The 16,665-nt window shown below is 39.1% G+C and overlaps 1 protein-coding gene and 1 non-coding gene across 2 annotated transcripts; one reads left to right on the forward strand and one right to left on the reverse strand.

Annotated features, from left to right (window-relative positions):
* The first annotated feature begins 2,102 nt into the window (after nucleotides 1-2,102).
* Nucleotides 2,103-12,822, forward strand: LOC141779368 (lipid scramblase CLPTM1L-like). The gene is made up of 17 exons (XM_074654160.1): nucleotides 2,103-2,566; nucleotides 4,199-4,290; nucleotides 5,232-5,409; nucleotides 5,516-5,643; nucleotides 6,444-6,522; nucleotides 6,607-6,724; nucleotides 6,840-6,934; nucleotides 7,106-7,190; nucleotides 8,452-8,552; nucleotides 8,639-8,698; nucleotides 8,872-8,922; nucleotides 9,015-9,097; nucleotides 9,310-9,344; nucleotides 9,977-10,032; nucleotides 10,168-10,212; nucleotides 10,420-10,553; nucleotides 11,281-12,822. The coding sequence occupies exons 1-17, from the start codon at nucleotides 2,351-2,353 to the stop codon at nucleotides 11,345-11,347; spliced, it is 1,623 nt and encodes a 540-aa protein (XP_074510261.1). The 5' UTR covers nucleotides 2,103-2,350; the 3' UTR covers nucleotides 11,348-12,822.
* trnap-agg (transfer RNA proline (anticodon AGG)) lies at nucleotides 12,154-12,225 on the reverse strand. The gene has a single exon. It is a non-coding gene; the product is annotated as a tRNA-Pro (tRNA).
* Nucleotides 12,823-16,665: the final 3,843 nt, after the last annotated feature.

Genomic DNA, 16,665 nt, shown 5'->3' on the forward strand with positions numbered 1-16,665 from the left:
ATTTTGCACCTCAAATGTTTTCAGAAAGTTTGCTCCGGCTGGTGGGCGGTTCTTGGTATTTCCTCAACTCATCTCAACACGGCTGCCGGGTCACAAACGTTCTCATTTTACAGCTAAACAGTACACTACAAGATGTTTCTGAAAACATTTTATGCGATAAATAGGCATTACAGTAACAGAATATTGATTCATATTTGATCAGCGCTGGCTAGTTTGACCGTTTGATCGAAATTTGCAAGTGATTGACAGCTGCTCAGAGACGGTAGGCTCCAGCTCGGCTCTGATTGGTTGTTTTCCTCTGGTCTGGGAAATCCTGCAGATGCCATTAGGAGCACCGGAGGACACAGCAACACATGACCTGTCTCGTGCACTACTGTCAGGATATAGTGACCGTTTTATAAAAATAACTTTTTTTAAAGGGGACATATCGTGCTCATTTTCAGGTTCATACTTGTATTTTGGGTTTCTACTAGAACATGTTTACATACTTTAATGTTTAAAAAAACCTTTATTTTCCTCATGCTGTCTGCTTGAATATACTTGTATTCACACTCTGTCTGAAACGCTCCGTTTTAGTACATTTCAATGGAATTGCAACAGAATTGCGTTACAAGGCAACAGCTTGGGTCCATGTTTACTTCCTGTCAGCTGATGTCATTCACATACACTGCAACAGGAAATAAACTGGGACACATTTAGAATGTTTACATTTAAAACTTTGAAATGGTCTCAATATTGTAGATTTGTGACATCACAAATTGGACAGAAATCCTGACGGCTGGTTTCAAAAGCTCAGTTTCTGAATACGGGCTGTGTGTATTTCACTGTGGATTAAGTGTTTCAATACTTTCACAGTATTTATGTAGAACTTAAAACTGCTTTATAATATAAAAGCCATGAAAATGTCACTTTTTACAATATGGGACCTTTAATCATGTTTTGCTCCAATTCTACCCACTGCTGCTTTAATCAATTAATTAAAAGTCTATATAGAATAACTGTCTCAGAACTTTGTCTCACGTTTTCCTATAATAATATATTTCCAGGAAGCATTATAGGAAATTAACATGGAAGCATTTCATCTCCCAACATGAATAGTGTTTCTGCATTGCCAGTAATCAAATTCTAATGGAGAAATACAGATCCTTTAATCTATTTTTGTTGACCTAAATTTGAATATAGGTACACTGAGTATGAAAATACTGGAATCAGCCAAAAACAATTTTAGGTTGCTTAAAAAAAACAATTTCCTGTAAAAAAATATCTAGGACATGACCTCAGTGTGGCCACAGGCATTGCCATAATAACCTGTCTGGTACTGGCCCTTATCAAGCTCTCAAAAAAACTGCCCTTCACAGATAAGCTATAGGTGTGGATATTATTTGCGTGTTCGTATCGTAAATTGGTGAGCCTGGTTTGATAGCTCAGGGTTTATGTCCTTTTCTATTCATAGGCAATCGTTGCAGGGAGGAGAGAGGAGATGGAGGAGGAGCCCAGTTGGTGTTGAGGCAGCATGGCCTATATATATATTTTATTTCTTTTTACTCATAACAAAATAAAATAAAATGAAATATGGATAAAACAAAATGGAGATAAAAATAAATTAAAAAAAATAAAATAGATATATAATAATAATAAAAAAAATAGCCAGTTGAGGAGTTTTTCTTTCTTTCTTTTCATGTTTATATATATATATATATACATATATATATATATGCCATGCAGACAGCATATATATATTCTTTTTTTTTCTTTTCTTTTCTTTTCCTCATAACAAAATAAAATAAAATGAAATATGGATAAAACAAAATGGAGAGAAAAATAAATTTAAAAAATAAAATAGATAAATAAAAAATTAAAAAAAATAAAAATAAAGAAAACTTAAAAAAAAAAAAAAAGCCAACATAACTGGGCAAGATCAATATCATGTGACTGTGTACAGTGTGTGTGCTTGAGAGGGGTGGTGGTGTCTAGCTGTCTGTCAGGGTGCAAAATCAAATTAAGGCAAGATTAAAAAGAATAAGATAAAATAAAGTAATATATATTTGGGTCTTTTGTAGCACCCAGAACAAACTGCGTGAGGCTCATTGGTCTGTGGACACAGAGATGTGGAAACACAGAGAGAGAGCGGGTAGAAACGGTGCAGCCGCTGAGCTGTTGTCAGCATCAGCATCAGCATCATCAGCATCAGCATCTCAGATAACCGGAAGGATGCTCTGGCAGAGAGGAAGCGTGGGGATTTTATTGTGTTGACGCTGTATCCGATTATAAACAGCTCCGCGTCCTCAAACCGGATCCATTTTTTATTATTATTTTATTTTGTTCCCCGTTGTACATCAGTATACCTGCCATGTTCCCATCGTGTCAGTCCAAGCCTGCGGACAGCAGCGGTGGTAATGGTAGCAGTAACCGGAGCTCCATCGCTAAGCTGCTGCTCGGGGTCTTTGTGGTGTACATGCTCCACACCGCCTGGCTGCTGTTCGGCTTCCTCAACACCAAACCCTGCGATGAAAGCACCGGAGAGCACTGCATCACCTCCTACCTGACAGCAAGACCCAGGCTACAGGTTAGCACAGGCCTCCTCTTCTTATTCATTCATCCTCATAGAGCAACATCAGGGATAACCACCCAAAAACTACATTGTGAGATCCACCACCTCAAGACACTAATGCATGTGCCCTCTGATCATGGAGTTAACTGACTGTCCCTGCCTTTTCATCATGTTATTATAGCAGCCTACTGCTCAGCATGCAACCCACTGCTAAAGCATGTGCTGTCTGCATGGCAGTTAGACAAGTAAAATAATGACTTCTGGGTTTGGCTTTTAGTTTTGTCAGATGAAATGTATTTAATTATAGAGAGATGAAGTCTTTGTCAGGCTGATTGCATTAAGTGCTTGGTGATTTACATGAGGGAGGAAATCCCCACATGTAGGGCTACACATATTGTAGGGCTACACATATTGGAGCATATATAGCTAAATTTTCTTTTTTTTCATTTTGCTTTTCCTTTATTTGTTTTTACTCAGACATTTACATAAACATACTTAATTAGATATAAATATGATGTGAACCATCTTTTCCACTTTTTACAATGCAATTATAGAACACACAAATAGAACATGGGGTGCTTTTCATGTGAAATAAGATCAAATAAATAATAATAATAATGATAATAATAATAATAAAAATTACATTTAGAAAAAAAGAAAAATTAAACAAAAGAAGGGCGTTTTGGGGAAATATACTTTTTCCACTCCTTCCAAATTTCCTCAAATTTAGTTTCTTGAAGCCTCATTGAGAAAGTAATTCTCTCCATTACAAATATTTCATAAATTACATCATACCAGTTCTCTAATGATGGGGTATCTGGTTTAAGCCATTTCTTAGTAATTGCTTTTCTGGCAGCTACACTCAATATTCCAAATAAGAATTTTGTTTTAATATTTGTAGATGTTGAAAGTAGAACACCAAACTGGAGCTCGTCCCACTTAAAAACTATGTTTGTACAAAATATAGTTACTAATTACGTGTAAATCTTACACCAAAAATAATTAACTTTTGGACAGGCCCAAAACAGGCGATAGTGGTTAGCTACCTGGGAGCCACAGTTCCTCCAGCAGCTGGAAGAGCCTGAATGATGAGACTTCTGAGCAGGTGTAATAAAAAATCTACTAACAGTCTTCCAGCCAAACTAACCAGCCAAACGCTCTCTATAAGGTTGAGCTCGATATCTTCCATTGAAATTCACAATATTGTAACCAAACTTCTTCTGGAATGCGGCTATTAGTTTTGCCTTCCCATTTTTGTTTCATGTAGGTAGTACTTGCTATTTCAGCCTCCTGAAGTCCTCTATATCTTCTTGAAATTACTTTAAGCCCCAAATCTGTTTTATAGGTACTTAAAAACTCTCAGTAGGTTGTTTTCGAATGCCTTTTGACTCTCTAACATAGAACTGTTTATGTGATGGCGTACCGGAAGAAATCTAAAAAAGTCGCTATTATTTAACCCATATAGTCTTTTCAATGTCTGAAAATCAGTCAATGTCCCCTAGTTGAAAAAGGTACAGTATGAGGAGAGGCCTTGATAAGCCCAACCCTAGCTATAGCTCAATTTTCATTTCTGCAGTTGAATTTCATTTTAGACTTTTTCTGCAATGGAAAGACTGCTTTGAATCTCTTCTCTTTTGTTTTATCCAGCTGAGTGTCTTCACCTGCCTCCTGCCAGACAACAGCCAACTCAACCTTGCTGTGAAAGTAGACCCGTTTGACCCCCACTCTACGTTTGAGAGGTGGGTTTGACATGTTGGTATATGTCTGTTAACCATGCACATTTTAATCAGGAGACTTCCTGCTCGGCTTAGTGCTCATTACCAGTGGTGGATGAAGTACCTGAAAGCGACTTGCACATCTGTATACCATATATCCTGTATATACCATACAATATGTGGTATATATCAGTGGTTATCAGGCCATTACTGTAAATAGGTGTTATCGGCCGCTATAAGCGCCATAGATGTGGGTCATTAGGGGTCTACTACACCTACTACTTTGTAAAAGTGAAAGCAAAACTTAAAAGCAACACGTTCTAACACGTAAAACTGAATGAAATGTTATGTTTTGAACACAAACAAAAAGTATTCTTTAGGTTTAGGCAACAAAACTACAACTTTTTTAGGTTTAGGCAACAAAACCACTTAGCTAAATTTAGGGAAAAACATTGTGTTTGGCTTAAAATAACGTGAAAGCGAAACATGTTGGTACGTCTGTTAACCATGCACATTTTAATTAGGAAACTTCCTGCTCAGTGCTCATTACCAGTGGTGGATGAAGTACCTGAAAGCGACACCTGAGTAAAAGTACAGATGTCTACCTGCCTGGACTTAAGCGGAAATCGAAACTAAACTACGGCCTTGAAAGCATTTTGTTTGCACTTGTTGCCCATCACGTGAATGATGTAACATGCGAGCTGATCACTGATTCGCCAAACCTGCTTGCTTGCTTGCAATAGTAACGAGTAACGAAGATGCTTAGGGGAAACTTATCAGAGTAAAAGTACACATTTAATTTAGGATATGTAGTGGAGTAAAAGTGAAAGTTGACAGAAATATAAAAACTCAAGTAAATTATAGATGCTCCTAAAAATACTTAAGTATTGAAACAAGCGAGGAACATTGTAGTAACTACGTCCATGGCATGAAATGTTGTTTTAACTTTCTCTCTCTCTCTATAGGCAGGTGAATGTCTCTCTGCCAGAGCAGACTCGGGCTAATGGCACTCTGTATGCAGTCGTCTATGTTCACAAAGCCGGTGTTTCACCTCTGGAGGACGGCAGAGAAGTCCACTACGCAGCTCAGCTCACCACCTACATCACTCCCACACACACAGAGGGGCAGAGAGACATGCAGAAGGTAAAATGCTATTCAATATCTGTCACAGTCCTCTCATATTTCACCTTTACAGCAGACTTAGACATGCGGTCTTGCTGCAAATAAGTTATTTTTGTGGCTCCATTAGAGGCCGAGTCCCAGAGCAGAGAATCCTGTATCCCACTGGAGACCTCATCTGTCAATCACGATGATGTCCGAGGATTTCATCTTCAACAAGGCGGGGCTTCCTAGTGACGTGCGGCGCTACATGAGAGTGTGAGTCACATGAGTCTTTGGAGGTCAAAGCCAGGTGATCAGTCAGTCAGGGTGCTGCTGACTCCTGCTTTATTGATGCTTCTCATCAGTATACTTTAGTGCTTGAGTGAGGAAAGCTTTCAGCCAGTGATCTTCTTAAAGCATCTGTTTTATCTCTACACCCTGTATGATATTATACCCTGTATATACATACAATATGTCGTATATATCAGTGGCTCCCAACCTTTTCTTATGACACCCCTTCTGCTCCTGTCATAGTCACAAAGGTCGCTCTCATGTTCCTTTATACCTTCTTTCGGAGATCTACCATGTAAATAGGTGATAAAACCTACTAGTGGGTGTAGTAGGCCCCTACTGACCCACATCTATGGTGCTTATAGCGACTAACTATTTAATAGCCTGACAACAGTCTAATTGGCTGAAATGAAGCAATATCTATTTGCAGCCACTTGTCAAATAGACGTTGCAACTTTTCCTTCTCAGATTGATTTATTTTATTTGACTAACTTTTAGAGTCATCAGGAGGTAAACTTACTTAGTAATAAACAAGAAGAAGCAAAGAATTTAGTTTTTATTTACCTTGTGATATCTTGGCGAGGTCAATAAATACCAGCATGATTGCTACTCTGGGATGTTGACTGTTTATCAATAGCTATGCAAAGATTGTAAAGCAAACACAAATCCTGTTGCTGAGTAAGCAATTTAAATGCACATATGTTACATGATACCTACCGGCTGTAAGTAAGGAATCTGCCCCAGGCCATTGTGTCTGTTTACATTAAACTGTTTTCCTGTCGTAGCTCTCAGGACGGCCGACAGATGATCTACCTCCCTCTGCTGCTGGTCAATGAGCTCAACTTCAGAGTCAGAGACCTCCTGGTAGGACGACTTTACACACAAAGTTTAATAAATACTGGGTTCTTAATGAAACAACCTCACATCTATCTCTGCATTCATTCATAGGAGATCAGCAGCAGCACAGTTCAGCTCCCTCTGACTGTGTTCTACGAGGGAATCTCTTTAAGGGGGTTCAGGTTCTGGGTGCATCTACAAGACGTGGTTTATTCCCTGCGACAGTTTGGTGAGCTGATAAAATAACAGATATGTAAAGTAACCCAGTACACATTCCAGCCTTTGGCGTTTCACATCACATAGTCAGGAGATTTAACTAAACAAAATCTTTGGTGTTTATCTAGGCTTCACAGAGGAGAACGTAGATGAGATTAAAGAAACTTTGGTGGGCTCCAACCTCTACCTGCTAGTGTTGACTGCACTCATCACAGCTCTACAAGTAAGATTACACAACACCACCACCACAAAAAGATACCACAGCTCACACGTTAGAATCCAAATGATAGATAGCCTAAGTGTCGTGAGGGCACGTGGCAACTCGGGCATTATTGCAAATGAAGCATTGTAAAGATAAAGTATGTTTCTTCTCCACGTCTGTGGTTTTGTGCAGCTCATCTGTGAATTCTTGGCTCTTAAAAATGACGTCAGCTCATGGAGAAAAAAGAAGAGCATGGCGGGAATGTCCAGGAAGTCAGGTAAGAAAATTATTAAATTAACTATGCTTGACTTTTTAAATCAGTTTGCAAAGGTTTTGTTACACAGGCAGCATTTTCAGTCAGCGTAGGAGGGCTTACCGGCAATCATGAACAACATTAAAGGGACAGTGTGTAGGATTTGGCGGCATCCAGTGGTGTGGTTACAGATTACAACCAACCGAGTACCCCTCCGCTCATTCCTCCCTTTCCAAGACTGGTACCACAGTTTTGTACTCTGCAGCTCACGTTACCGCAGTTTCACAAGCGTGTCGGAGAACTACGGTGACCTTGAGGTAGGGTAAAAACGTGAAAGTCTCTCTCTCTCTCTCTCTCTCTCTCTCTCTCTCTCTCTCTCTCTCTCTCTCTCTCTCTCTCTCTCTCTCTCTCTCTCTCTCTCTCTCTCTCTCTCGTTTTTACCCTACCTCAAGGTCACCGTAGTTCTCCGACACGCTTGTGAAACTGCGGTAACGTGAGCTGCAGAGTATAAAACTGGTATATAAACGGCTCATTCTAAGCTAATGAAAACACAACCATTCTTAGTTTAAAGGTCCCATATTATAAAAAAGGGAGATTTTCATGTTTTTTTATTATAAAGTAGGCTTAAGAACTATATAAATACTGTGAAAGTATCGAAACACTCAATCGACAGGGAAATACACACAGCCCGTATTCAGAAACTCTGCATTTAAAACAAGCTGTCGGGGTTTCTGCCCATTCATGATGTCACGAATATACAATATTTAAACCCTTGACACAATTTTAATGTAAACATTCTAAATGTGTCCCAGTTTATTCCTGGTTGCAGTGTAGGTGAATGTCATCAGCTGACAGGAAGTACACATGGACCCAAGCTGTTGCCTAGCAACGCAATTCTGTTGCAATTCCGTCAAAATGCACTAAAACGGAGCGTTTCAGACAGAGGGTAAATACAGGCATATTCAGGCTGACAGTATGAGGAAAATAAAGTTTTTTTGAACAATACAGCATGTAAACATGTTCTAGTAGAAACATAAAATACAAGTATGAACCTGAAAATGAGCATAATATGGGACCTTTAAGGTGATTATACACTAATGAAAACACAGTTATGAATATTATATTCCATTTCTGCCAACAGATCCCCCGAAATGTTACACACTGTTCCTTTAAATGATAGTTTTGCTGTAAACGACGTACCACACAGTAAAACCTCGAAAATGTTGAAATGATTCAAGTTAGGAACTATAACTGTTCCTTTGGTCTCTCCCCTCTCTGTCTGTAGTGCTGTGGCGTAGTCTCAGCACTTTGCTGATTTTCCTCCATCTGCTAGAGGAGACCAGTCTACTGGTGCTGCTTCCTGTCGGACTGGGAGCATGTGTAGAGGTATTTAGTATAAACAGACCAAACAGAAAAGGTCAAATAAAGATAATAATAGACTGTTTTAACCCACTAACCTGTCATCCCACCAGGTGTGGAAGGTGTTTACAGTGTTTAAGTTCCAGTTTCAATGGAAAAGCTCCAAGCTCCATGTGAGTAAGGTGCCATTTAACCATCCGTTCACAGTAGATGTAGTAGAATGTTTGTAGTGATATCATTTGTTGTGGTTTAAATAACTTTCTTTTAGCATAGCTAGACTTTTGCTTTCACCCCCTGTGCAGATAATAATTACATTTCTTTCTAACCTAAGTCTCTTACTGTGTAGGTAAATAAGCTGGATGAAGAAGAAAGGAAGACAGTGGAGTATGACAAACAGGTATCTTTTTGTCGTTATGTAAGAGCTCTTATTTAAGCTCTGCCTCAGGCTTTGTTTCATTTTAATATTTGTGTGTGTGGTTTTCTTTCCAGGCGTCCAGATACTTGTCCTACTTGGTCTATCCTCTGTGTATCAGTGGAGCTATTTTCTCACTGGCCTACTTACGCCAAAAGAGGTGAGCTCTGCCACATAGCTTCAAATGTTATTTGTGCAGTTTTCTTTTAACATTTCAATACAAACTGCATTGGTTGTGTTTTAAGTAGTCAAATCAGACCTGAATATTTTTTTTTTTTTATTTAAAATATGTTCTAATTTACTTGTCATTATGTACACATACTACTACATTAGATTAACATTGAATTGCATTATGTTGCATTATGTTGACAGTTACTACTCCTGGTTGGTCAACAGCCTAGTGACTGGTGAGTTGATTTCCATCATTTGTACCAGTGAAACAAGCTTCATTGAATTCTTGTCAGTTTTCCTCATTAGATTAAAGCTACGCCGGTAACTTTGAGCAAATATGATAACGGTCTCTATATCCTGACACAAGTGCACGAGACAGTTAATCGGTGAAAAAACATGTTCCTCTGCCTCCTCCTAGTGCTCATATTGGTAATTGCAAGTTTCAACTGTGCCGGAACAAAAAACTACCAATCAGAGCCGAGCAGTCTCTAATCAGCTGTCACTCACTCACAAACTCCGATCAAACGGTCAAATATGAATCAATATTCTGTTACTGTAATGCTTATTTCTCACCTCAAATGTTTTCAGAAACATCTTGTTGTACTGTAGCTGTAAAATGAGAAAGTTTGTGACCCGGCAGGCATGTTGAGAACAGTTGAGACAAAACCAAGCACCGCCCACTGGCCGCGAACTTTCTCATTTTATTATTTATTTTTCTTTTCTCATTTTTCTTTCTCAGTTTTATAAAAATATCTTTTTTTTTTATCATATTTGCTCAAAGTCTCTGACTGCAGCTTTAAGCTGATGCCTTTACTTGTATATTAACCACTAGTGTGCTGCATTGACACTTTACATCTCCTCCTCTCAGGAGTGTATGCCTTTGGCTTCCTTTCTATGGCCCCACAGCTCTTCATCAACCACAAGGTCTGTCCTGTGTAGTAGTGTATTAGTTACCAAATTATCTGTTTATAGTGCTGAGTGAAATGATGAGTTGAAAACAACTGTATGAACTGTCCTCTGCTGTCTCTCTGTGTTTCTCCACTCGTCTCTCTGGATCAGTTGAGGTCTGTGAGCCACCTGCAGGGGACAGTGTTGATGTACAGAGTGAGTGGGACTATTTCTCTGGATCATTTACAAACAGTAACAGTAACGTACTTTATGAAGCCAAGAGCAGATGTTGTTTATCCTTACAGTGAACTCACTAGTTTACGGTCGACAGAGAACCATTTTAATGTTCTCTAAACAGCTTTTGCTTGTCGATGAGTTCATTATTCTCTCCCTCCTTTCCTCTCCTCTCTCCCCGTCTACCAGGGAGTGAACACGCTGATCTCAGACCTGTGCTCCTGTGCCTCCTTTTTCTCCTTTTCTGCATCCTTCTCCTCCTCTCATCAACTTTCCTGCTTCCGAGACGAGCTCTTCTTCTTCCTCTACCTCTACCAGCGAAGGTAGGACACTACACACAATACTAGAAAACATACACATTTTACACTGAACATGTAAACACAGTTGGACTCCAGTGTTTGACTTAAACGCATCTTTTGAGAGGCCAGATCTGATAGAATGCTTTGCATGAATATAGACACAATGAATCTGAGTAGTAGACTTGTGTCAAGTAGAATTTATGTCATTTTGTAAAGGTGCTATTGATAACATTGATAACATTCAGCAATTAGATGTAGCATTCTCCCTCCCCCGTTCCATTGCATTTACTTCACAACAAGTCATTGCCAGGCACTTACCGTTAACTGACGACCCAGAGACACCACGTGATACCAACGTTGTTTTACTATTGGCTCACAAGTCTTGTTAGAAGTGGGAACCAAATGTCAGATATCTTTCACAGAGATGAACAAAACATTCATTTTGAACCCGCCAAAAGGTTTAAAAATGATTTTTCAGGAAGTCATTCTTTTATTCGGCACATTTCTCAAAAGTTCTGTGGATTTTTTTTAAAAATATTCGTCTACATAAAAATGTTATCAATAAGACCTTTAAAAAAACTTTGTCATTTAAAGATTATTGTATAGAAAGATGTTTGGGAAGCAAAACAACCTTATTTGCTGACAGTTTTCAGTACATCCACCAGTTTTCTATCCACCACGCACCTGCATGACTTTTGTCTGGATTAGTGTGTAATATACAGTAACTGCTTTCATCTCATATCTCCACCAGGCGTTACGCCCACAAGACCAGGAGGCGAGAGTCTGGGACTCACAGCAAAAAACTAAAGACTCAATGAGGACAAAGACCATTTCCTCTCCTTCCCTTTTTAAAAAAAATCAATACACAAACACATAAAAACTCCTCTTCAAAACAACAATGAAGATGTGAAATGGAGGCTCAGGCATACGGGACACTCGGCCGAGTGATCCATCGGCTGCCAGCTGATGCGAGTTCAGCTCTGACTCTTCACCGCTGCACACTCGTGGTGCTGCTGCTTTTTGCTTTGCATCAACGACGCTTCCAACCTTTACTGCTACAGTGATTGAACTCATTCATCTACAGACACGCTCTGCTGCACATGTTATGCAAGAAGTTATCAATGGCATCATATCGTAGGCAGTCGTAACGTGCATTTGCTCGATTCTGGTCTTTATGCACACATAAGGGGGGTTACCGAAGGTGTTTCCTAGTAGATTGTCTTCCACCCCAAATATAGTTCCATTATAATAAATCAATAACTAGACTCATAGACACTGACTGACTGACTCAACTTGACTTTCATATGGCTGTCTGAAAAGATTGAACCATGATTCTCCCTTTAAAATTTACTTTTTTGTACAGATACAGTATATTCTGTAGAAGAAACCTTTACTTGTCATATACATACAGGTACTCACATGAAATTTAACCTCTGCATTTAACCCATCCTAAGTATTTTAAGAGCAGTGGGCTGCTGCAAGCGCCTGGGGAGCAACTTGGGGTTTAGTGTCTCGCTCAAGGACATTTCATTGAGCTGCCAACTTTGTGTTTAAAGGACGACTCCACTGAGCTGCAGCCAACCCCCCCAGAGAAAACTGTCGATAGCACAGAACTCAAGCTCATGGGCTCGTCCGGGATTTGAACCCGGGACCTCTCGCACCCTAAGCGAGAATCATACCCCTAGACCAACGAGCCCCAGCTACTGTATGCTGGTTCCAAAACTTCATCGAAGCTGGGGCGGCCCAATAAACGCATAAAATGCAGTCCTGAATACCATTTTTTAAGCTTTGAATCTTCAGTTAGAAAGATTCGAAGGTATTCGAGGCTTTGGGACAGTGCCGCGCTACTGTACACACACGCACCTCTACAACATATATGGTTTCTTTGGGAAACTTTTGTGATCCTGACTAGAATTTAAAGTAGTGTCCTCTGGTTTTGAACATTGCATGGCTTTTACAGCACAAGTGTTTAATGATAGACATACAGGTGGGTCCTGCAGGGTTGCAGATAAGCAACATGGCCTCAGACAGTAAAGCACTTTTTACTCTTTATCCAGTTTAGGGGAATAAATAAATGACTTGTGTTGAAGGTGCTTAGGCTCTAGAGTCTGATCAGGTTGTATTGCAGGTAGAGGGATCATGCTACGTGCTGTGTAGATTTAATGTTAGTCTTGTATATCTAGAATATCATTAGATAAAGTATTTTGTCATCCTTAATGTTCTCCCTCATGTATTACATGTTGAGTTAGTTCCACTGTCAGTGCAGAGATTGACTTTGCAGTGTTATATAAAAAGAGGCATGAAATCCCTGCAATGCAATTTTGATTTACAACATACAGTATAGCTGCTTAGTGGAAGTCTGTTACCTTTCACTCAGCACACAAACACATCACATAGTATGAGAAACATTTGTGTACAGAAGACATAAACACTGTAAATTAACTACTTTATCAAGCGGTTTATTGTGCTTGTCATACGCTGATTTCTGCACTAATTTCTGCTTCTTTGCTGACCAAACTGTTTGAGCTGGAGAATCATGTACAAACTTTAAATGTTTTTTTAAATTATTATTTTTTTTTCTTGTTGTTTTGGCAATGCAACCCGCTTGTTAATTTTTTATAATATGAAATAAAAATAAAAATTGGCTTTAAAGTTTATGCAAATTGGAAAATCTGTGTGTATGGATTGATGTGCATGTGTGCGTGCCAGTGTTTCTATCAACAGGTGCGATCAGGAGACAAATCAACACAGACAGCAGACTGGTAACTATGGCAACAGCTTGACTGGTTTCTGTTAATGACGTTTCATAAATGCATTGTGAGTGTGTTTGTTGTCTTATTACTACAAGGAGGGAATAAATATCCTCACTGTGTCCCATGAAGATTCAGGTTTGGTGTCAGGAATTAAATGTTAAATGACAGAGAATCTGTGCTGGGTGTGTACTGGGTGTGTGTGTGTGTGTGTGTGTGTGCTGTGGTGTGTACTGGGTGGGTGTGTGTAAACTGGGTGTGTGCTGTTGCATTCCTCTGTTAACACTGGACAGATGTGATATGACAGATATGAGGATGACGTGAGTCTTCAAGTAATAAATATTTTAAAAAAATTCCAAATATTCGTCTTGTGAAAAACATTTAATTACATTAATGCTGTTTTTTGTTCTTTATTCACAGTAACTGGGATCACAGTCGATGTTCACTGTTAGTCAGGGATGGTGTGATGTTTTTGGTCAGGTCAGGTAAGTTTTTGGTTTTATCTAAGCAGCAAGGTTTCATTCAATTTTAACTGAAAATGTTGTAGAGCTGCAGTGTTCGTGGAAAAAACTAAATGAGGGATGTGGCCTTAATAAACATTTTGTTTCAATGTAATCACACCTTCATATACTAACATATCTGGAAGCTTAGATTTGATTTGTGTCATTGGCTAATAGGCTGCAAGATAATTTCAGCAAATAATGCGACCTGTTTTATGTAAATCTTTAAACCGCAATAACAGATTTTTTTGGCCATTGACATGTACATTTTGAGTTGATATGTTAGCAAACATTTAAGCTTTTTAAACATTTAACATTTAAATATCCACCAGTAACGGAGCAGGCTTTAATTTGCAACCATGTTTTTTTGTGCAGCTGATGAGTGCAAGTCCAATATTCACTGTCTTTTAGCTCCGTTTTTGGTCTCCACCAATTTAGATTTATGGTTTTTATTGTTTTTTAGATGTTCTTGGGGTAAAAACATCACGGGCCAACAGGTGAGGTAAGTCCATGAGCGAGTGGAGGGGTCGCAGTTAGCTCAGACATGTCTGTAGTAACAGCAGGACAGCGAGGATTGGACGTGGTAAATGTTTTTAGATGGCAGAGTACAACTAGAAAGATTAAAAAATGACTTTAGAAGAGTGTTGGTGAGTTTTACCCACGCTGCAGTAGTTGTAGTTTTTTCAATGCTCACTAAGTCATGACGTGGGCTCTCTATGAAAGCTGTGATAGTGAATCAAAACGGTAAAATTGTGGGCTGGACAGATAAACAATAAGCTGAAACTCACTATAAAGCTCTGCAAAGCCGAGCGGAGCTGCAGATTCAGGTGATAATTCTCTGAAGGATCGTCACTACCAGCGACCCCTTTCACATTGTCTTCACATTGTCATTTGATCATTATTATAAAAATATTGATTATAGACACTTTAATGTGTACACTTCTGCATGTTCTCCTACTACATGTATTCATAGAGGTTGTTGTTAGATAGAAATGGGAGTTCCCTCTTGACTAAAGACAAGAAAGTCAACAAGACTTGAAGAAGCCCTGCAGCACAGGTTGAGCTCAACATGCCAAAAGAGATGACATAACTGTCTGACACACGTTGTTTCAGTGAATGGCAGCTTAACTCAATGAACCACATTGTGTCCGTGATTGGCAGCAGATAAATAAAGGACAAGTATCTGTGAAACCATAGCAAGATCTAGGAATGTCCTACAAACACACACCCAGAGCAGGGCACACCGGGTTTGACAGCAGACAGCGGAGGTGAACAGACACTCACGCCTGACATGGAGATGATGCTGCTCAGCCTCGTGGTCCTCTCCCTCCTCGTAACGCCAGGTACGTAAGTTAACCTCAGACCCCTAAAACTGGAGGTCAAAAGGTCAGGGGCTTTTCTCATGAGCAAAATCACTTATGGCTTTTAGGGTGGGGGTGGTAAGTTTAGGACAACAGGGGCTTAGCTCAGAGGCAGTGACTTTATGTAGAAATCTTGTCGGGGATCCAGGGAGGGCTTCAGTTTCAGAGTTGCTAAAAACTTAAAAAAGAGACTAAAATCAATTTTTGTTTAAGTTGCGATCAAAGAGACAGCATGCTTTAGAATGACAAATGTGAATTCAACGAGTTTAGTCAAACTGACTATGGTTATAAGCAGGGTCTTAAATTATTTTCTTTCTTCACCTGCCACTGTGGCAGGTCACTGAACATTTCTACCAGCCACTAAATTTTTCTGTCTGCCACTTAATATAAGGAACACCTATGAGCCTAATTTTTTTACCTACCACAGCCAACATTTCGCCTGTATTTGGCAGGTGCTCATTTAGTTCCCTAGTTATAAGTTAATTAGCAGGTTGTTCAGGTGGCAATTTCAAGACTTTCTCACACAATTGTTCTTGAAAATATACAGACCTGCTTTTGATTGCACAGAATAGCTACTATATAATAGTAAATAAACAGAATATGAGAGATTTATCAAAAAATAATCAAATAATAAGACTGAATTTATTATCAGGGTGGCTGTGTTGCTGAGGGAGTTTTGTTCATCAGTGCATATTTTGCATTGTGATAGAGTGCTGATCTTTCTATATCTTATTTAATTAATAATTGGTTAATAATTAACTTGCGTCGGATGGTTAGGCATGTGTTTCAGTGGCTGTAGTAGTCCTGGAAATATGTAACTAACATAAAAGAAAGAAAAAAGGAAATAAGGAGTGCTTTAATGATAGCGGTCTGTCTAATGTTTTTGCCTTCTAGCCATCAGAATAAATCTGGGAGCTTTTTAAAGATCAGATGTGTTTATTGTGATGCATCACCTCGGTGATCTATTTTAAGAGGGCAAAACGATAACCTGAATGGGAGGAACAGTACGCAGCCTCCTTTTCTATACTCTTTATAATTAAAGAAGCAAGCCTGACAAGTTTTGACAATGCTGCGTTTTGGGAGGTGCTGTCATTCCACTTTGTGATTTTATAGCGCATCATAAACATTTCTGTAGTTCTATAATTTTCTTCCTCCACAGCCAGACTGAAAATATCTAATAAGTCGCAGTCTGACATTTTTAATTGTGGGCTTTAATACAGGAGCAGACAATCAGGAGCCTTAATTTGACTCCTAATGCTCAGAGAAGGAACAACCCTGTACTCATCTTTGGTGCGTCATTCTCAGAAATATCCTATCAGATCCCATTCCTGTCAAGTTAATTGTAGTCTGTTATGATTTTTAATACCAATTCTCGAAATATGTTCTCAAATAGACCTCGACGACTCAGTGAGAGCTTAGTCCTAAAGTCACTAAAATATCTAAATCCAAGACAATTGTGACTGCAATACATCATGACCTAAAACGAGCGACTGTCAATAAATAAATGAAGAGGAAGACTGTTTTA

Source organism: Sebastes fasciatus, chromosome 12 (assembly GCF_043250625.1).
Source record: "Sebastes fasciatus isolate fSebFas1 chromosome 12, fSebFas1.pri, whole genome shotgun sequence".
NCBI classification, from domain to species: domain Eukaryota; kingdom Metazoa; phylum Chordata; class Actinopteri; order Perciformes; family Sebastidae; genus Sebastes; species Sebastes fasciatus.

Excerpts from the sequence above, each read along its gene's own strand:
- LOC141779368 (XM_074654160.1), top strand. The coding sequence starts at position 2,351 with ATGTTCCCATCGTGTCAGTCCAAGCCTGCGGACAGCAGCGGTGGTAAT. Across the intron at positions 6,523-6,606 it reads TCAGAGTCAGAGACCTCCTG|GAGATCAGCAGCAGCACAGT; the intron begins GTAGGACGACTT and ends ATTCATTCATAG. Across the intron at positions 6,935-7,105 it reads CACTCATCACAGCTCTACAA|CTCATCTGTGAATTCTTGGC; the intron begins GTAAGATTACAC and ends GGTTTTGTGCAG.